We start from the raw sequence: 22,455 nt of genomic DNA, 5'->3' as shown, positions 1-22,455 counted from the left end.
CGAGGCCAAAAGTCAGCACTTTGTACTGATAATGGCGGTGGTATACCTGGAATCGCAGGTAGCGACGTGAAGTTGGATTGATTGGGATGTGAGTGTAGGCCTCTTTGAGGTCCAGGGAACATAGCCAGTCGTGTTGAGAGAGAAGAGGGTAAAGCGTGGCAAGGGAGAGCATTCTGAATTTCTCCCTGACTAGACACTTGTTGAGGTCCCTGAGATCGAGAATGGGACGGAGGTCTCCTGTCTTCTTTGGAACTAGGAAGTAACGGGAGTAGAATCCCCGGCCTCTTTGTTCCGGAGGCACTTCTTCGATGGCATTGAGAAGAAGGAAGGATTGGACCTCCCTCAGGAGGAGGGGGGTTTGAGTTGAATGAGAAGCAGACTCTACGGGAGGATTGTCTGGTGGAAGAGTCTGGAAGTTGAGAGAGTATCCGTGGCGGATGATGTTGAGGACCCACTGGTCCGATGTGATGACCTCCCAACGGCTGAGGAAGATGTGGAGCCTGCCTCCGATTGGCTGAGGAAGAGGCAATGAGGGTGGAAGACTGGCTAAGCCCTGGAGAGAGGAGTCAAAAGGGCTGAGATGGTTTGGCAGGAGGAAGAGGCTTGGCCGGTTGATTAGACTGGGCACGAGCCTGGGTGTGCTGGTGTTGACGGGCCCGCCTAGGTTGCTGTGAAGGTGGATTGAGCGGCCTAGCGGAGAACCTGCGCTGATATGAGGCCTGTGGTCTGTAAGGACGAGCAGGTGGAGCCTTTTTCTTAGGTTTTATGAGAGTGTCCCATCTAGTCTCATGGGCTGAGAGTTTCTGCGTGGTGGTGTCCAGGGACTCTCCAAATAATTCATCTCCCAGACATGGGGCGTTGGCTAGTCGGTCTTGATGGTTGACGTCCAAATCAGAGACCCTGAGCCAGGCCAGACGGCGCATAGCCACAGCGATGGCAGATGCATGGGAGGTGAGCTCAAAAGAATCATATATAGAGCGCACCATAAATTTTCTCAGTTGGAGCAGGCTGGAGATATGCTGCTGGAATAATGGAACCTTGTGTTCCGGCAAGTACTTCTGCATGGCGGAGAGTTGCATGACCAGATGTTTCAGGTAGAATGAGAAATGGAATGAGTAGTTGTTAGCTCTGTTGGCAAGCATGGCATTCTGGTAAAGTCGCTTGCCAAACTTGTCCATTGTTTTGCCTTCTCTGCCAGGAGGGGTAGAGGCATAAACACTCGCGCCCTGAGACTTTTTTAAGGTGGACTCCACCAGGAGAGATTCATGAGGCAGCTGGGGTTTATCAAATCCCGGGATTGTTATAACCCTGTAGAGGCTATCCAGTTTACGGGGGGCCCCAGGGACAGTCAGTGGGTTCTCCCAATTTTTATAAAAAGTTTCTCGTAGGATGTCATGCACGGGCAACTTTAGGAACTCTTTGGGAGGTTGATCGAAATCCAATGCCTCCAGGAAAGCTTGTGACTTCTTAGAGTCAGATTCCAGAGGCAAAGATAAGGCCCCCGACAACTCCCTGAGGAATTTAGAAAAGGAAGATTGTTCAGGTTTAGATGTGGTATCGGGGGCCGAAGGCTCTTCGTCCGACGACGATGCATCCTCCTCGGTACCGGGAGGGGATTCTTCCCATAGGTCCGGGTCTCTGACATCGGTGTGCGCGTGTCGAGAGACCGGAGTGGAAGGCTCGGTATGGTGAGTTTTAGACAGAGACTTGCCTGAGCGTACCGAGACGGTACCGGGGGATGAAGACCTGTGTCTGTCTCGGTCCCGGGAAGAACGGTGCCGGTCAGGGGTCGCGGGAAGACCGGTGCCCTGTTCGGTCCCGAGGAGGATCGGTCGTCGTCAAGGGCGATAGTCTCGGCATGGGTATGGAGATGCGACGCCGAGAGAATGGGCATGGAGGAGTCCATAGGTACCGATGGAGTGGATACCGGTTTGGACGGTGCGGGGGCTCGGGCCGGTCTGGTACCGAAAGCAGCGGTGCCAAGATAGAGGGCAAGAGCTGCTTAAGTTGCTGTTGGAGTTGTTCCATGTAACTTATCCTGGAGGATGGCCGCAATGCGGTCATCCAGGGGTGGCACCGGAACCACTTTTTTCTGCTTTGGTTCCATGGGTGCCGCTCTAACGCCCCGGCGATGAGGAGGCCGATGACGAGGCACTCACCGATATCGGGGCGGAGCGTTTTTTGGGTCGGGCGTGGAGCCGAAAGGACTGGTGTCGCCACCGAGGTGGGAGGGCGCTCAAGGGTGGAAGGCTTCTTAGCCGGCTTACCTGGCGCCGGTGGTGCCGATGTCGTTTCAGGCGGTGTCGAAGTGGTCGGTGCCGATTTTGACGGTGCCGCAGGTGAAGAAGTCGAGTCCATAGTCGGGCCGGTGCCGAAAAGTAGATTTTGTTGGATTTGACGATTCTTCAGAGTGCGTTTCTTAAGAGTGGCACAGCGGGTGCAGGAGTCCGCCCGATGCTCCGGTCCCAAGCACTGTAAACACCAATTGTGTGGGTCAGTGAGGGAGATCGGGCGTGCACACTGCTGGCACTTCTTAAAACCGGGGCTGCGGGGGCATGAATGGGAAGACGGCCTCCGCAAAATCAAACCCCGAGGCCTGGATCGTGACAACAGGCCCCGCCGGGGCAGGAACGAAAAATAAAGCAAAAAGAAAATATTTTTTTTTTTTTGTAAACTGAAAGAAAAAAGCACCCGAAGGTGAATAAAACGAAAAAATAACGCGAGCGGGAAGGCAAAAGGAGGATTTCAACGACGTTGAAAAACACACGTCTTCTTCGCTCCGCGGAAAACGAAGAAAACTGGGGACCATGCACTCCTCCGTCGGGCGGGAAGGCGCACGCGCGGTGCGGCCAACTAGAACTTTCTAGTTAAAAAGGTCCGTACCGAGGGCTCCGTCGGTGACGTCACCCATGCGTAAAGAATATGCTGCCTGCTTGTCCTGGGATAAAGGGCTTTTTCAAGGGTTCATGTGGGAGCTCTTTCTTAGGGTTCTTATTTTTTTAGGGGCCAGAGCAGATTAGAATTTGTTTTGAATTATCCTTCTCTAATACTTATGCATTGGAATATAATTCTGTGTATAAATATAACTGATTGCCATTTAAAACAATTGTATTGGCACTTGAAGTTGCTTACACATGCAAGGTTTAAGGTTTCAGTTATATTCCTGGTGGAATATTGTGCAAATGCACAGTACAGAATTTGTGCATTTTGCCCCTCTTCTCCCAAGTGGGTCTGGCCTCTCTCCCTCCAACTGACCTCCAACTGATCTGACATACCCAAAAAAGCAACAGAGGTGAAAGCTGGCTGGCAGAGGCAGTGGTGTGAACAGGCAGCTTGCGGCTGGCCCCACCAGGGCCTTCCTTCTGCATTATTTCCTGTAGATGGATGCCGCAGCAGAGGGACGGTCCCAGCAGGGCCAGCCGCAAGCAGCCTCTGCCGGCTGGCTGCCATCACTGCTGCTTCTTTGGGAGGCTGTAGATATGCTGGATCTCACAGTAGCAGGGGTGGGGGTCAGTCAGAGAAAGGCCAGACCCGTGTGGGGGAGGAGGAGTGGACAGGAGGAGGGACAAAAAGGAAGATTTGTGCAGAATTCTGCACTGTACAGTTGTGTAGAATTACGCCAGGAGTAAAGTATGTCATATCTCACGGTGTGGTTTGGTCGGTCAGAGAGAGGTCAGATCCATGCATGGGAGGGGTAATGGATGCTAGACCACAATTGGGGGGGGGGGGCATGGATGCTAGGCCCGTGGTGTGCAGAGGAAGAGGAGGGGACATGGATCCTGGACTGCAAGTGAAGGGGAGGAGGGGACATGGATGCTAAACCTGCACAGAGAGGAGCAGAGAGGACATGGATGATGGACCAGTAAGTAGAGGGGGAAAAGGGGTGAGGACACCCTGGCCAGAAAGGGGGGTGAGAAGGAAGAGATGCTGATCAGAGAAGGAGAGAGAGAGAGATGCCAGACCATGAGTGGGGAAGGGATTCAGGGTGCACGCATGAGAGGTGGTGAGTGGGGTGAGGGGACATGGATACTGGACCTGCAAAGGGGTTTTGGGGAGGGGGATAGAGAGAGAAAGGAACCCGGACTATAGCAATGTGATGCTGGGTTCTGTGTCAGGAGTCACTGCCCAGGAAAAAGGATCTAGGTCTCATTGTTGAGGATATGTTGCGGCTGCTATGAAAGCAAATAGAACGTTAGGAATTATCAGGAAAGGAATAGAAAACAAAGATGAGAATGTTAGAATTCCCTTGCTGCACCTCAAATACTGTGTGCACTTCTCAAAAAAAGTATAGCGGAATTAGAAAAAAAGATACAGAGAAGGGCAACAAAAATTATAAAAGAGTCGACTTCCCTATGAGGAGAGGCTAAAGCGACCAGGGCTCTTCAGCTTGGAGAAGAGACAACTCAAGGGTGATATGATAGAGGTCTGTAAAATAATGAGTAGAGTGGAAAGGGGAGATGTGAATCACTTGTTCACTCTTTCCAAAAATACTAGGACTAGGTGACATGCAATGAAGCTACTAAGTAGTAGATTTAAAACAAACCAGAGAAAATATTTCTTCACACAACGTGTAATTAAACTCTGGAATTCGTTGCTGGAGAATGTGGTGAAATTAGTTAGCTTAGCGGGGTTTAAAAAAGGTTTGGATAATTTCCTAAAAGAGAAGACCATAAATTGGGATGGCTCGAGGAAATCCACTGCTTATTCCTAGGATAAGCAGCATAGAATCTGTTTTGCTACTTTGGATCTAGCTAGGTGCTTGGGACCTGGGTTGGCCACTGCTGGAAACAGGATACTGGGCTTGATGGACCTTCAGTCTGTTCTAGTAGGGCAATTCTTATGTAGGGAGTGACCTAGAGCAGAAATGGAGTGGGAAAGGAGGAAGAGATTCTTAGCTAGTGAAGAGAGGGAGAGAGAGAAAGAAAGAGATGACAGACTATGGGAGCCAAGGGGTGGTTTCAGGGTGCAAGTGAAAGAGATTAGAGGGAGACAGAACCGCAGTAGGAGTAAGAGAGGGAACAGAGGAGGCTGAAACCTAAGAGAGGAAAAGGCAGGAAGGAATTTCAGCCCTCAGGATAGGAGAATTTCTGCTACAAAACACTACAAATAAACTTTGCAGAATTTTTTAAAATTTTTGTCCCAGAATTCCGCCAGGAGGTGAAGTTTGATATACTATAAAGTCTAATTAAAATCTAAGCAGTTTTCATATGTGCAAGGGCTGGAATGGTGCTACTTCTTGTTTGCATGAATATGTAATCCAGTGCAAAACTGCTCAGAGTTGTGGCATTTCCTGCTAGCTAGCTTTCTAGTTAGATATAAACAGATAACTATGCACTTTAACAAATTAAGAAGGAACTTGTGGGTCCTTCAAGCTCTCAGAAGCAGCAGGTTGAGAAATCCCCCATAACAGTAGCTACTAGGATCTGGTTTTAAAGCCTTCAGTTCTGTTTGTGCACATATTTGCAATACTGGGTTTTTACCCTCCATTACTCTAGGATTTAAATGGACTGTGCATTGGGCAGCCAAAGTAGCGCAGAAACTGCACTAAGGTGCACGCCAAGGTTCCTGCACTTTGCGACATCATCATCTTCGTGTTGTATACCCACTGAGGAATCTTTAGTACGGTTAACAAATGGCCGGATTTACCCGGGACATGTCCTCTTTTTAGAGGGCCGCCTAGGCATCCGGACAGCTTTTCAAAATCCAGCACTTGGTTTGGGTTTTGAAACTCATTGAGCTCCAGGGTCTCATCTGGAGGGCGCATGCATGTTGATATCATCATGTCGCATCCTTGCATTCGACGATGCCCTCCAGACGCAGCCCCAAAGAGATGAGGTTTGTGTGGGGATGGGGTTGGAGGTGGGAATAGGGTGAGGCCACACGTCCGCGGGAGCCAGTAAGGGAAGCCACTCAGCGCTGAGAAAGCAGCGCCAAATGATACTGCTGCTCATGCCGCTCAGATGAAGAAAATGGATCCGTGCAGCCGGTTAGCCGTGGGGCGGGAGTTTGGAAAGCTTGCTCCTGCCTGCTGCACCTCCACAAGGGATCGGCAGAGGGACCCCGCTGCACCTCCACCTAGGAATTGGACAGAGGTATGATAGGGTAGGGAGGAGGAGGGGGCAGAGCCTGACAGCGGCAGCCTTAAAAAAATTATGGGAGGGGGAACTGACCCGAATATAAACCGGGACCCCCATTTTTGGGCCTAAAAAATCCCAGTTTATATTTGAGTATATATGGTACTGCTGTATCCACCGATTTTAAACACCATTTGTCTTATCTGTACAAGGTATAATGGAGGTGGAGAGAAGCTGCAGTGCTAGCACTTACATCTGCCTCACCCTTGGCTCCTTTGGCTCACACACATTTCTCAAACACACCAATATTGCCATACAGACAGACATACACACACACCAGCTTGCCTACAAAATGTTTTACAACTGCAGTTAAGGCACCCAGGGTTTATATGTTGGGAAGCTAGAGTTTTGTGGGTAATTTGAAGGCATGATTGTGGGGTACAAGGAAAAAATACATTAAAAAAAAACAGCATGTTAAAACATACATAAGAACATAAGCGTTGCCTCTGCCGGGTCAGACCAGGGGTCCATCGTGCCCGGCAGTCCGCTCCCGCGGCGGCCCCCCAGGTCCATGACCTGAAAGTGTTCCCTACCTAACCTGAAATATCCATACCCTATTCGCTCAATGTCCTGTACGGTAAACCTCTATCTGTACCTGTTATCCCCTTCGCTTCCAGGAAGTCATCCAGTCCCTTTTTGAACCCAGAATTGTACTCTGTCTTATTACCTCTCCGGGAAGCGCGTTCCAGGTGTCCACCACCCTCTGAGTGAAGAAGAACCTCCTTGCATTCGTTATGAATCTGTCTCCTCTCAGTTTTTCTGAATGACCTCTTGTTTTAGTTGTCCCTGCTAGTCTAAAGAATCTGTCCCTCTCCACCTTCTCTATGCCTTTCATGATTTTATAAGTTTCTATCATGTCCCCTCTCAGTCTCCGCTTCTCCAGGGTAAAGAGCCCCAGCCTGTCTAACCGTTCGGCATATGAAAGGTTCTCCATACCCTTTATCATCCTCGTTGCCCTCCTCTGGACCCTTTCGAGTATTGCCATGTCCTTCTTGAGGTATGGCGACCAGTATTGGACGCAGTATTCCAGATGTGGCGCACCATTGCTCGATACAGTGGCAGGATAACTTCTTTTGTTCTGGTAGTGATACCTTTTTTGATAATGCCCAACATTCTGTTCGCTTTTTTTGACGGCCGCTGCACATTGTGCCGCCGGCCTTCATTGTGTTATCTACCAATACCCCCAGATCTTTTTCCTGGCTGCCTTTCCCGAGTACCCTCCCTCCCATCGTATAGCTGTACATGGAGTTCCCCTTCCCTATGTGCAAGACCTTACATTTCTCCACATTGAAGCTCATCTGCCATTTTTTTGCCCACTCACTCAGCTTGTTCAGGTCGCTTTGCAATTCTTTGCATTCCTCAACAGTTCTGGCCCTGCTGGAGAGTTTTGTGTCATCCGCGAACTTGATAACTTCGCACTTTGTCCCCGTTTCTAGATCATTAATAAATATATTGAACAGCAATGGTCCCAGCACTGACCCTTGCGGAACACCACTTGTGACCCCTATCCAGTCAGAGTAGTGCCCCTTTACTCCTACCCTCTGTTTCCTGTCCGCCAGCCAATTTTTGATCCATCTGTACACGTCCCCTTCCACCCCGTGACTCCACAGTTTCTTCAGTAATCGTTCATGGGGCACCTTGTCAAAGGCTTTTTGGAATCTTAGATATATAATGTCTACTGGGTCACCTTGGTCCAATTGCTTACTTATCCCCTCAAAGAAATACAGTAGATTTGTCTGGTATGATCGGCCTTTACAGAAACCATGCTGGCTCGATCTCATCAGATTATTTTTTTCTATATGCTCATTGATACCTTCCCTGATCATTGATTCGACCATCTTCCCTGGAACGGAGGTTAAGCTCACCGGTCTGTAGTTTCCCGGGTCGCCTCTCGATCCCTTCTTGAAGATCGGTGTAACATTCGCTATCTTCCAGTCCTCCGGGATTACCCCTGTTTTCAAGGACAGGTTGCAAATATGCTGCAGTAACTCTGCTGTTTCATCTCTGAGCTCTTTCAGTATTCTCGGGTGGATCCCGTCTGGGCCCGGAGCCTTGTCCGTTCTTAATCTATCTACCTGCCTAAGAACGTCTTCGAGGCTTACCTAACGTCCCAGAAATCTCTGAGCAGTGAACATTACAGAATGAAATAAATTAACGTGCAACACAAGTAGATTAGATACACAATATACTGCTTTAAAGCCTAAATCGAATTTGTTACCTTGGTGAAAATAGATTCCAGCTACCCACAAGACAGACAGGAAGAGTGGGAAGTATTCTGAGCAGTTCACTCTGTAGGGGACAAAAAGCCCAAATAAGCATAAGAATACAGCAATAATTGTACAAAAGTGTTCTCAAACAGGAGCCTGAGACATGGATCCTGTTTCATCTCACTATTACTACTACTTATTTCTATAATAGTGCTGCTAGACGTATACAGTGCTGTACTTTAAACATGTAAGACCCAATGGAACTGTAGCTATGATTGCGAGGGGTTTAAGATCACCACCAGAGGTTGCAGTTCTTGTCCTTACCATCACTTCTTCGATACCCAACACAGGCAACAATTACCAATTGTATTAGCAGCTTCACCTGCAACAACTCATTGCTAGAGACCTCTGCTCCAGGATTCATACTAGGGGGGCATCTGGATTATCATGGGAAGAACCCACAAGTTTCTTCAGAGAATAAATCCTAGGTTATATCTGGTGGGCGGATACATATTATATAATCACAAGGTTCTCGTAATATCCTCAGAAGAAATTGATTATCATTGGAAAGGCAACAGGAGGCTAGAACTCTTGTAGCAGTTGCTAACAAGATAATGGCATCCTACAAACCAATCAATTTATTAAGGCATGAGTGTCAGCCTAGCTATCAAAGGCCTATGGGAAATTATATCAATCTGACTCTGGCATGGGAATGCAGATAGACCCTGAGGGCAGGAAGACTGTTTTAAGTATCCCTGATTGATATGTTTTAAGTATCCCTGATAGCCCTGATTGAATCATGACTAGCTAAAAGGTGTTAATGTCTGATTAAGAGGGTGCTTAGGACAATGGGTCCAAGTGCACAGATCAAGCACAGAGACTAATCCCATCTTCCATGCTTGCAGGTATCACACCCTCCTTTGTCAATTAAATTGACCATTGTCTCAAACAGTTTGCAAGTTCTAAACAGAAAGATACTGGGACATACAATATTTTCTATATTCAGAATAAGATTCCAAGGTATAAAAGCCTGCTCTCTGCAACACACATCTATCTCTTTCTATCTAGCTATCTCTTGGCTCTTGGCTTGGCACTCTGGTTCTCTCTTGGCTCTCCCTCTCTCTGTCTATCCTTCCCTTTATCTATGGAACACAAAGCTTAGATCATCCCCCTTTTCTCTCTCTCTGGCTCTTCCTAGAACTGCAAGCTTCTATGTCTCTCTTTGTTTCTGACTATGTAAGGCAGGGAAACTGCTTTGCTCTCTGCTTAATTGTAATGCTTATAAATATTGCTTTTCTGTAAGACTATTTCTATAATATATTCTTTATGCAATCACCTCTGGCTATGCCCTCTTTATTCTACTTCCTGGTGAGTCATCTGTGAGGGAACTGAACCTGGGACCAGCGTTTGTCAGTACGCCTTTCACTTAACCCCTACCACCATACATTGGGAGGGCCACTAACAAAACTGACAATGAGCTTTCAAGGACAAGATTAATGCCATGCTTCCAACAATTATTTAGTCTATAGCAGGTCCCCGAGAGCCACAGGCAGGTCCGGTTTTCAGGATATCCACAATAAATATGCATGAGATAGATTTGCATCTCAAGGAGGCAGTGCATGAAAATCCATCTCTTACATATTCATTGTGGATATCCTGAAAACCTGACCTGCCTGTGGCTCTCATACCGGAATTGCCTACCCTTGGTCTATAGGATGCCACCATACTTTTTGTTGTTTTTGCTACTACAAACACACACAGTGCCCCCATCCCAAATGTTTAGGTCAGCTAGTGTTACAACTGTTGATGAGGAACCTTTAGAAAGGCACTGTACTCAAGGCTGCCAACTTAAACAGTTCATATAGGCAAGAAAGTCTCATCTATCATGTCTTGAGGGGGTGGGGCAGAATGATGGTAAGAAAAGAAAGTCATCTACTGCCAAATGGCTCCTTTCAATATTCTTCTCCATCCCCCACTTCACCAATCCTGTATGTACTCGTGTTCCCCACCAAGCAGTAAGAGCCACTTAATATGGTGGTAGACCATAGGATCTGCAAGGCCAGCTGGGGAAGCTAAGTGTTATGAGGTAAAAGGAGGGTAAGAGATGCTCTATAGTACTACAAATAGATTTGGAAGAGTTTGCTGCAGACTGATTTACTCCATTTAAAAATATGTACATTAAGACTTTCTCTGCATTATGAAAATTTGCAAATATAGGTTACCTTCAGATGAATAATTACATAAGTATTTGATTTGACAGAAGGAGATGTGGTAAGGGTGGACTAGCAGAAAGCACATTTCTAGAATGGGATGGGACTATTTGGGAGACTCAAAAAAACAATAGGATTGTAGATAAAGATGAAAAGGCCTATTTAGCATGCCCAGCTTCAACCAAATAAATATATTAAACATTCCTGCCATAGACCACAGTTCGTTTCTGGATTTTAAATCCTCACTTATTTGCAAATAGGGATCCTTTACACTTCTCACACTAATTTCCCATTCCATGCATCTACTATCCTTCCTGTGAAGAAGTAAGCAAATCTGTCTCATGCATGTGCATTGTGGGTAAACAAAACTTAGGACCTCTTCTATCAAACTGCACTAGCAATTGGTAGCGCGGCGAGCCGTGCTGAATGGACTGCGCTGCTTTTGATGCTCATAGAGTTCCTATGAGCATCAGGAGCAACGCGGGCCATTCAGCGCGGCTCTCTGTGTTAAAAACTGCTAGCGCAGTTTGATAGAAGAGGTCCTTAATTTTATAGACCGGGTCTCCAACCAAAGGGTGCTCGACTTGGTTTACAATGTAAATATAATGTTTATAATGTAACTATACTACATAAATATAGAAGAAGAAAGTAATCTAGAATGGCTTAGTTTCTAAAGTGTTTAGTAAACAAGAAAATTTTCAGAGCTTTCCGAAATAAAACGAAGGGGCCTAGACTTCTAAGTGAAAGCGGTAACTCAATCCAGAACTCAAGTTAGTTTGAAAATGAAAGTGTCTGAATCTCTTGAAAGTAATTTATGTGAACTCCTAGTGAGATGAGATCTGTGTACATTCCCATCTAAAGGAACCAAAGTAATCAAAATGCCAAATAGAATTTTAAAATGCAATACAAACGCACTTAAATTGAATTCTAAGATACACTGGAAGCCAATGCAGTGGCGTACCTAGCATATGTGACACCCGGGGCCCATCATTTTTTGACACCCCCCCCCATCTGTATGAAAAACATGATTTTTAGTAACAAGCCACATGTCACACATGAGTACATAGGAAAAGGCAGCATCTTGTTGTACTGCAGTGAGCAGTACAACATCAATACACCCATTGTAAAACTAAACAAGCCAGACTAGTACAGATCAATCCTGCAGTCAATCCTAACAAAAAACCATGTCTTTCGAACACACAAAACACCTTCGCCTAGTATGGAATATGTAATCACAAACTAACCACTCCCTCTTTTACAAAACTGTAGTGTGGATTTTAGTCACAGTGGTAACAGCTCTGACGCTCATAGAATTCTGAGCATCAAAGCTGCTACCACCACGGCTGGCGCTAAAACACGCTCCACAGTTTTGTAAAAAGGGGGGGATAAAATAGAAATACATAGACAAAGGTTAAATTGAACCAGTAAGAAGCTGGACTCTGCATACAGTGCACCACAGAAACAGTGACATATGTCTCCTAAAGCAATAAATAAATAGTAAATTTTTTTCTACCTTTGTCTTCTGTGGTTTCTGCTTTCCTCATCTTCTTGTAACTCTCTTCCTTCCATCCACTGTCTGCTGTCTCTCTTCCCCTATATGGCATCTTCTCTCCTATGCCCCTTCCAGAAACTGTATGCCTCCCCCTTCCATCTCTCCTTTCACCCCCATTGGTCTGGCATCTCTCTCCTCTCCTTCCCTCTCTCACACCTCTCCTCTGCAATCCCTTTCCCTTTTTCCCCTCATTTTCCTTTTCAATTTATTTTCTGCATCTGTCTAGATTACGTTCTTACTACCTTCTCATCAATGTCCTTTTTTTCTGTTTACTTAAAGCTTGCCACCTCTTTCCCTCACCCCTCCAGTGTTTCCCTAACTCAGTCCTTTTCTCCCCATCATGTGCCCTCCTTTTATTTATCCCCTCCCTCCATCATGTACCCTCTTTCTCTAACCCTTCCATCTAGTACCTTCTCTCTCTGTCCACTTCCATCCAGTGTCTGCTCCCCTCTTTCTCTCCTCTCATTTCCTTCCTGCATTTGCTCCCTTATCTCTCCCATCTGCACTTCCATCCAGCATAGGCTCCCCACTACCATCCAATGTCTGCCCTTTCTCTTGCCATCCACCCCTCTTCAATCAACATCTGCCCCCTTTCTTTCCCTTCAATATCTTTCCCCCTTATGTCTCTCCCCTTTCTCTGTACATCAATTCTATCAGCACCACCCTTACCACCCTGTCCCCTTTCTTTCCCTCCACTACTCTTCCATTCCAGCAATCTTGCTCCTTTCTCTCCCTTCATTCAGCAAGGTCCCACGACGTACTTGCTCTGGAGTGGACTCAGCAGCTGCATGCTGGAAGGTCCTGCGATGACTCGTCTGCTGGCTCTGCTCCGGAAGAAGTAAGTTACGTCGGAGGGGGTGGACCCGGCAGACGCAAGGAGTTGTGGCAAAGTCCCGCAATGACTGCGTCTGCCGGGTCCACCCCTTCCGACGTAACTTACTTCTTCCGGAGCAGAGCCGGCAGATGAGTCATCACAGGACCTTCCTGCACCTCAGCACAGCTGCCGACTCTGCTGCAGAAAAAGTAAGTCAGAGGTAACGTGACCATTTATTTTTTTCATCAAAAGGGGACATCTATTAATTGACTGTGTATCTTTTCTTTCTTTACTCAGGCCCAACAATTGTCACTTTCTATTCCCTCCCTCCTTCCTTCCCATGTCCTTAGTGCCCCCAGTGCCTCCTTCCTGTGTCCATAGTGCCCCCAGTGCCTCCTTCCTGTGTCCATGGTGCCCCCAGTGCCTCCTTCCTGTGTCCATGGTGCCCCCAGTGCCTCCTTCCTGTGTCCATGGTGCCCCCAGTGTCTCCTTCCCGTGTCCTTAGTGCCCCCAGTGCTTCCTTATGTCCCCCCCCCACTGCCTTCCAGATTTTCTCCACCCCCAAAGCCAGCCTGCCTGTCTTCCTACCTATCTCCCTCCCTTCCTGCTGCGCTAAAGCCAGCCAGCTTGCCTGCCTACATCCTGCACTACCTACCGCGGGAAAAAAAAAAGCGCCTCTCCCCTTACTTTCTCCCAGTCCACGCCTGCAATCTTACCTCCACCCGCCGACAAGAAGTCTTTCCGACATCAATTCCGATGTTGGAGAGGATGTTCCGGGCCAGCCAATCACTGCCTAGCTGGCCCAGAACGTCCTCTCCGACGTCAAAATTGACGTCGGAAAGACTTCTTGTCGGCAGGGGAGGTAGGATTGTAGCGGCGGGGCCGGGGAAAAGGAAGGGCAGGAGGACCTGGCCGGCTGTGCACCCCCCCAAGCCGTGCACCCGGGGCGGACCCCCCCCCCCCCCCCCTTTGGTACGCCACTGAGCCAATGTAATTATTTGAGCAATGGGGTTACATGATCGGATTTACTCTTACCGAAGATAAGCGTGGCAGTTGAAGCCTCTGCAGACTGACCTTTGCGAGACCCAGGTACATTGAGTTACAATAATCCAACCTTGACAAGATAATCGACTGAATAAATACAGAGAAGTGTTGCTGATGAAAGAGCTCTCACTCTTCTCGGGATACGGAGGCTACAGAAACACTTTTTAACAAGAGAATTTAGCCGATCCTTAAATGTAAGAGATGAATCAATAACAATACCCAATATTAGCGAGGAATTTTCAGAGATTCTCCTGAGCCCAAGGTCACAGCTAAGGGAAGAGAATCTAACTTCGGACCAATCCATAAGAGTCTGTTCTTAGCAGTGTTCAATTTCATCAGAGAAACTCAATAACTGGGTGTGTCATGAGGACTGGGTTAAGAACCCCTGTTCTAGAGCATTCTATTCACTCAAAATGTTTATTTCATGTGTATTATGTATATCGTTAAGGTATTTAAATTTATTGTCTCTCACATTGCTTCTGTTCTGTAGGGCAATGGGTCCCAACCTTTTTCACATTGTGGCATATTTGAAGCTATGTTCACTTCATCACAACACACTATCACTTTGCCTTTCCCTTCCCCACTCCACAATACGATGGAATCCTGGATGCAGGAATTCAAGTTGAAATTAAATCAGGAAAAAGCAAAATTCTTTTTTGTGTCATTACAAAAGATTATTGAACCAATAATTAAGATCAATTCAGTATCATTTACAATAAGCCCTACAATTAAAATCTTGGGAGTCATTTCTGATTAGTGTTTGACTATGAAAAATCAAAGAGATGCAGTGGTTCAAAAGGGTTACTATACCTTATGGAAATTACATACCATCAGATCCTACTTTAATGCTACTGCTTTTACAATCTTAGTTCAGACATTACTTCTGAATATTCTGGATTATTGTAACATTGTATATTTGACAAGTACCAAGCAAAATTTGGCTAGACTGACTTTGGTTCAGAATACAGCAGTAAGAATGATCTATGGTCTGAGGAAGTATGACCACATGACTCCTTACTATTGTGAGCTGCATTGGCTACTGATGGAGGCCTGGGTGATCTTTAAGTTGGGATACTTATATTATAAAGTTGTTTTTGGTGCTGCCCCATTATATCTTGTTGATATTTACGTTCCCTGGCACATGAGGAGAGTAGAAAATCTCATGCCCTATTTACATACCCTTCAGTTAAGGTTGTAAAAGTAAGGAACATCATGGGCAGTGTCTTTCCTATCAAGCAGCTTATTACGATAAAGATTTCCATCCATTATTGATTAAATCCACATCTTATGAACATTACAGAAAACTTTTGAAGACTTTGCTTTTTTCCAAATTCTTGGTTAACTAAATTTCTGTATATTATTCTTGTATTTTCCCCATAGCATAATCTTTTGTTAACTGCATTGACATAAAGGTTATGCGGTCTAGAAATTTGCTATTATGTTATGTTATGGTTCGTCTCCTAGGGGAGGGCCTTGATAGCAGAAATCAAGCAGGTTGCTCTCTGAAATACGCCGTCTCCTCTGCCGATCTCCTGGTGAAGCTGAAACTACATGTCACCTTGCATTCTCAACCAAGTCCTTGGAACACATCCAGCCAGTCAGATTTTCAGGAAAATCCACAATAAATAGGCATAAGACAGCTTTTCATACAATGGAGGTACTGCATGCAAATGTATCTCGTGTATATTCATTACAGATAGACTGGGTTGAGAACCCCTGTTCTAGAGTGTCCTCAGTCCCATGCAATTCCAATTGAAGAACAAAACAGACAATGCAACAGAATGCTGCTCATCAAATACTCCATCACCAACTGGGAATTGTGGGATAAGAACGGTAAAACCAAAGCAATTAAAACTTCTGCATTAAAAGAACATATTGAACAACAACAGTCTGCATTCAACATTCTTGGCGCCAGTCTTGTGTATTAAAACCCCTTTTTCCATCCTGCCATGACCCTCTCACATTCTGCAAATGACACTTTTAGAGCAAGTAGGATTCTGCTTCTGGGATGGGAAGTGGCCTAATGATAACTAATGTGCTGGAAATGCAAGAACTGCTTCTGTCACTTGCTTGGAGCCCATTGGAACTATGAGATCTTCAGAGAAGGGATTCAATGGATCTGGGAGCAATCTGTGATTAAACTGTTTTAGAGTGCTCTATATAAATCCTATATTTATTCTGCCATATTTTCCAGAATAGAACAAATTCCCAGTTATCCCCAGAACAGCTGAGACATGGCGATTCATATTGATTTACAATGAAAAATGTAAAAATGCATGATTGTAGCTGTAATTAGTATACAGTTTAACTATCCATGCCTGCCTTCCTATTAAATTTTGTTGCTGAAATGATGTATCTGTAAAAATCTACTATAAATCAGCTCCTACATACCAATGAGATGAACATCCACTCACATTCTAAGATACTTGGATTTTTACAGACATGGTTTCACTTATTGTTTAAATTGGGCTACTTCTTAAAAAGAAAACAGAGCTGGTCAGACAATCCCCTGCCCTTCCTGGAGTGCTTTTATGGGCCTGTAAGCAGTCAGAAATGCCTTTTGTTACAACTGTACATCACAGCAGCTGCAGTGGTATTAAAGCAGGATGGGCTGTCACTTGCAACAACATAGGAAATGTGGCACTAATAGTATGTACTATTTTTTTTTTTGTTTGTTTTGTTTGAAATATTTTTATTGAAACAAACATTGGCAAGTACACATGCGTCACCAGAAAAGAAACATCAGCATGGTGAGCAAACAGAAGAAACACTTTTTGCAAAGAAGATGCACTCTTTCAGAAAGAGTGCACACATGCATGAACCATCACATATACATGAATTAATGCACACATTATTGGGAAAGAGTGTGCACTCAATGATATCACTCCCAGGACGACAAAAAGGGCCACAACCCCTAACTAAAATGGAAATTCCTGTAGATGCATGGGAAAATTAGAAAAAATAAAACTGATCTTCCTGCCCATTTCTAACATGAAATATTGTTCATTTAACCAGAGAAGGGAATGGAAGAATGGGTACATGGCAACATAGTAAATGACGGCAGATAAAATCCGAATGGCCAATCCTGTCTGCCCAACCATACATGCTCCATAAATTAATCATTTAATTTAAATGGTCCTTTTTCTTAAATATTTCTGGGCCAGAAACCCAGAGCCCTGCCCGGTAGTGTGCTTAGGTTCTATCTACTGAAGTCTCCGTCAAAGCTCACTCCAGCCCATCTTAACCATCCCAGCCCGTCCTCCACTGAATGTCCATATATGGGACACAGACTGTGCAAGCCTGCCCAATACTAGCCTTAGTTCCTTCAATGTACACTTCTCCCTCCGTATCCACGGGGGTTAGAGGCAGGGCCGGCCCGCGAATATTAAAAAACCGTGAATAATATTCAGGCCGGTTCTGCCCCTAACCCCCGCTTTCCCCCCCCCCCCAGCATTTTAAGTCCTGTAAGCCCCCCATTAAGCCTTACCTGGTGGTCTAGCGGGTTTTCGGGGAAGGAGTGATCTTACAATGCTCCTGCCCCGTGCAAATCACTCACAGGAAATGGCTGCCTTGAGCTCCCATCGTAGTCTCAAGAAGATCGCTTCTGCCCTGAAAACCTGCTAGACCATCAGGTAAGGCTTAAGGGGGAGCTTACAGGGCTTAAAATAGCCCAAAAAATTAAAATGTTTTTTTTTGTTTTAAAATCGCTAATAACCTAATCCGTGGATGCTGAAACTGCGGATTCGGAGGGGGAAGTGTATACCCATTATTTTCTGATTAGAGATCCTGTGTTCATCCTATGTTTACTTGAATTGTCACCATTTTCTTCACCACCTCCCTCGGGAGTGCATTCCACCCATCAACCACCCTCTCCTTAAAGAAGAATTTCTTAACATTACTCTTTGAGTCTACCACCCAAAAAAACGCACTAGGTCTTATTTTCAGGGTATGCACAAGATCATCTCCTTTCCTCTCCTTCACCTCAATTCTTCCTCTTTCCTTTCTCTCCCCCACATGTGAAGCATATTTCCTCCTTCCCTCCCTCCCTCCCAACCCCCTGTGCAGAAGTTTGCCCAGCTTCTATCCTTCCTTCCCTCCCCTTGCCCAGCTTCTATCCTTCCTTCCCTCCCTCCCCTTGTGTAGTAGAACCCTTGAGCACCACCCTCCCCCACCGCACAGCTGAACCCCTGCTGACCCTCCATCCTTCCCTCCCCACTGACCGCGAGCAAGCACTACCTTCATCCAAAGCAGCATCAGGCTGGCAGCACTCTAAACAGGCTGCTTCAGCCTTGTCTGGAGATTTCACTCTGCTGCATTACTGAAAATGAAGCTAGGTCTTATTTTCAGGGAAACACAGTAAGTAGTAGATTTTAAATAAAATGGAGAAAATATTTCTTCATTCAGCATGTAATTAAACTCTGGAATCTGTGTGGTGAAAGCAGTTAACTTAGTAAGGTTTTAAAAAATGATTTGGATAATTTCTAATCTAGTCTGAATTTCCTTATTGCACTAATACAGAAGTACAAGGCGATTTACAAACTAAGAGGCCCATATAGTAATATGGGGGAATTACAATAACATTATCTTAATAAGTAAAGGTTACATGGGTTCATAGACAACGGCGCGAAAGACAAAGGCGCGCCCAGACAATTGAGCACAGCGCGGAGGCGTGCGCCGCTCATAATTACTATTTTTAGGGGCTCCGACGGGGGTTTTTGTTGTGGAACCCCCCACTTTACTTAATAGACATCGCGCCGCATTGTGGGGGCATTATGTGGGGTTTGGGGGGTTGTAACCCTCCACATTTTACTGTAAACTTAACTTTTTCCCTAAAAACAGGGAAAAAGTGAAGTTTTCAGTAAAATGTGGGGGGTTACAACCCCCCACAACGCCCCCCACAATGCGGCACGATGTCTATTAAGTAAAGTGGGGGGGGGTGCCCCCCCCTGTCGGAGCCCTGAAAACATTAATTTTGAGCGGCGCGCACCTCCGCGCTGCGCTCAATTGTCTGGGCGCACCTTTGTCCCGGCGCGCTTTTGACCTGACACCAGTTACATGGGACTGTGGGGAGATATCAGGTATATGTTTAAGACAGTTCAACAGTTTAGGGGCCCATAGAGGTAAGGTTATAGGGATAGGATTAGAGGTAATTTATAAAATTAGTCAGAGACCACTGTTCAGGCAGTGGGCCTGATGGGCCGCCGCGAGAGCGGACTGCTGGGCGAGATGGACCTTTGGTCTGCAACTTCTTATGTTCTTATAAGGAGATGAAAAATTATAGGTACATTATCTTAGGATGGTTTACATAATTACAAGGAGGTGTCAGGTAAGGATTATACGGAATTAGAAAAAAAATTGAGGAAATAAAATGTTAGAGTAATATAGTTTTATAAAAATTGTAAAGTCAGTGGTTTGGCTTTCTGAGATGTGGTGTTGCTAGGTCCATTATAACGATGAGGACAGTCCTAGTTAGGTTAACATTTGTTTTTCTTGCTCCTTGTGACCCTGAGCAAGTCACTTAATCTCCCCCCCATTGCCCCAAGTACATTAGATAGATTGTGAACCCCCCAGGACAGATAGGGAAAAATGCTCGAGTACCTGAATAAATTCATGTAAACCGTTCTGAGCTCCCCTGGGAGAAGGGTAGAGAAAATGGAAGAAATCAATATCACTCTAGAGGTAGAGGTTTGGAGAGGGCTCTACTAGTCTTTTATTGACATACTACTAACAGTTTCAAATAGTTTTTGAAGCCGCCCCAAAGAGCTGTACTTACTGAGCTCTGTAGAACCTCTCAAATTCTGGATTCCCCGATATGTTGGGAGGGGAGACTTTATACTTGCGTCGCGCATAGATCACCTGCAGAGCAAAGTAAGCTGCAAAGCAAAGCAGAAGGAGAGACAGTCACCTCATTGTAATGGCCACAACATGACCTATCAGGAGCCTACTCCTGAAATTCTTGCACATGTTTTTAAATTTTAAATAGAAAAAAAAAAAGTGCACAAGAGGCCTAGAATTATCAGTCTGTGCATTCACCATATTAATTTAAGCACCGAATGTTCACAACCTGTATATTCAGAATGGATCTCTGTATAGGTAATGGCACTGACTATATTGATTGATTGGCGATCATAAGAATAGCCATACTGGGTCATTTAGCCCAGTATCCTGTTTCCAAAGTGGACAATCCAGAAAACCTAAACAGTAGCAACATTCTATCCAAAACTCCCCCCAAACCTATTATACCCACCTGTCTCCCACCCCAATTGCCCTTATGGCTGTAGGTATCACATATATGGCAGTACAATAGGTTTTGGGTGAGTTTTGGTGGGCTCATATTTTCCAACATAAATGTAGTGAGTAGGGTGGGATAAGGGCCTGGATCTTAAGAACATAAGAATAGCCTTCCTGGGTCAGATCAATGGTCTATCAAGCTCAGTAGCCCATTCTCACGGTGGCCAATCCAGGGCAAGCAGTGGCTTCCCTCATGCCTCTCTCAATAGCAGACTATGGACTCTTCCTCCAGGAAATTGTCCAAACCTATCTTAATACCAGTTACGCTATCCTGTCTTACCACAACCTCTGGCAACGAGTTCCAGAGCTTAACTATTCTCTGAGTGAAAATAAAATGTCCTCCTATTGGTTTTAAATATATTTTCCTGTAACTTTATTGAGTATCTTCTAGTCTTTGTAATTTTTGACGGAGTGAAAAATCGGTTCACTTGTACCCGTTCTACTCCACTCAGAATTTTGTAGACTTCAATCCTATCTCCCCTCAGCTGCCTCTTTTCCAAGTTGAAGAGCCCCTTTAGCCTTTCCTCGTACAAGAGGAGTTCCATCCCCTTTATCATCTTGGTTGCTCTGGGGTAATTCTCTGTAGATTGCCTATAGTTAGGAACCAGGATCATGCAGGCAAATTCTTTAATGGCAATTTTATGTGCAGTTGCCATTATAGAATATTAAAGTCCACAGTTACACAACTACGTCAGCTCATGGCTGGTGTAAATCTCATGCCCAGGGATCCTCAAATCCAGTCTTCAAGGTCCACAATCCATCGTAGTTTTCAGGATTTCCACAATGAATATATATTAAATCTAAATGCATGTAGTAAAAGCAGTGAATGCAAATAGACATTCACATTTTTATTGAAGTGCAGGAAGGGGGGTCCTGCAGGGGAGTGCAGTTTGGCTCCGCGCAGGGAAGTTTCACGGCTGCAGAAGGAAGTGGCCATCCATCCTGCCTCTACTTAGTTCCGGGGATCATTGGTGGAGGGGGGTCTTTTTTTTTTTTTTTTAAATGGGGATAGATATTGTGCATGTGTAACACATGTACAACATCTGTGCCATATAAAAAAAAAAATAGAAAAAAAGCCCCAACAGCTAAGTGGCAGGAGGCTGCTTTGGGGCTTCCCCTACCGCTCAGCTGTTCGGACTTCCCCAAACCAGCTCTGCACATGTGTGAGAGCTGGTTTCTAAGTGAGCAATCAAATGGGATTATGACTGCCCTCCACAAAACTCATTTGCATGGGCAGCCGCTTGAACATCGATCGCTGTTTAGAAATCGGCCAAAATATTGGCCCACACTGTCTTAACAAATGTTTTTAGTGCATCTAGCCCTCTAATTTGCATATGCAACTTTGTACACTAGTCCAAAAAATAATTTGGCTACCACTTTAAAGATGTATAAAACAGTATAAAATACAAAAATCAAATGAAGGCTGCAAATGTATCCTTGGATGTTTATCACCTGGGCAATTAGGTTCAAACAATTTTTATTGATGCAAACAACAAAGACAACGCCAGGGCACCTCAAGGGTGCAAAGTACAAACAACGATGCATCATATACAATAAAACAACAAGCATGTACAGAAGAAGAGTAACATCAACCAAACTCCCCCCCATCCTACTCTACATAGGGCGAGTGAGATTAATGAGGGCGGAAAGGCACTCCGAAGCCCCGAAGATGCCACACCACCCCTTCCCCCCACCTATTCCCACTGATCCCATCCGTGACTAAGTGCCAGAACCTTGCAATACCCCCACCTCCCCTCCCCAATCCCCCCCAATGGTATTCTCCACCCCGCCCCACCAGTACTCTCCACTACTCTCTCAGCCCGACTAACTGAGTGCCCAAATTAGGACATCCATCTTAAGACTGCACTGCGGCCCTTTGGATGCAAGGCTTGCAGATATGGCTCCCAGATATTCAAGAACATCTTTCGCTTCCTAGCCCCTCCGGCATCTCGTGCCTCCCAGAAGGCCAACTGATGCAACTGGTTCCCCCAATGCCAAAATGCCGGATGGGTCAGGGACCGTCCAGCACTGAAGAATACATTTCCTGGCCAGTAAAGCTCATCTTCCTACACAGAGCCCGATGCCCCCTAGGCAAATGACCAAAAGCCTCTGGCAAATCCAAGACAAAGTGGGCCGGGGTACTGCGCAAGGCTCTCCCAATTAACCCTGACATGCAAGAAGCGCTGGATAATGGGGCAGGACC

The 22,455-nt window shown here is 45.6% G+C and overlaps 1 protein-coding gene across 1 annotated transcript in view; it reads right to left on the bottom strand.

The window, feature by feature from the left end:
- Window positions 1-22,455, bottom strand: part of LTC4S (leukotriene C4 synthase) — a 59,747-nt gene that overhangs the window by 19,808 nt on the left and 17,484 nt on the right. Inside the window, exons 2-3 of the mRNA XM_033927735.1 lie at window positions 19,735-19,834; window positions 8,353-8,423 (exon numbers count right to left, since the gene is read on the bottom strand). Of these exons, the coding sequence (XP_033783626.1) occupies window positions 8,353-8,423; window positions 19,735-19,834 (171 nt within the window). The remainder of the gene's footprint in view (window positions 1-8,352; window positions 8,424-19,734; window positions 19,835-22,455) is intronic.

This window comes from Geotrypetes seraphini, chromosome 18 (genome assembly GCF_902459505.1).
Source record: "Geotrypetes seraphini chromosome 18, aGeoSer1.1, whole genome shotgun sequence".
Taxonomy (NCBI): Eukaryota; Metazoa; Chordata; class Amphibia; order Gymnophiona; family Dermophiidae; genus Geotrypetes; species Geotrypetes seraphini.
The sequence above is the reverse complement of the archived record's forward strand: the minus strand, read 5'-3'. Positions and strand labels throughout refer to the sequence as shown.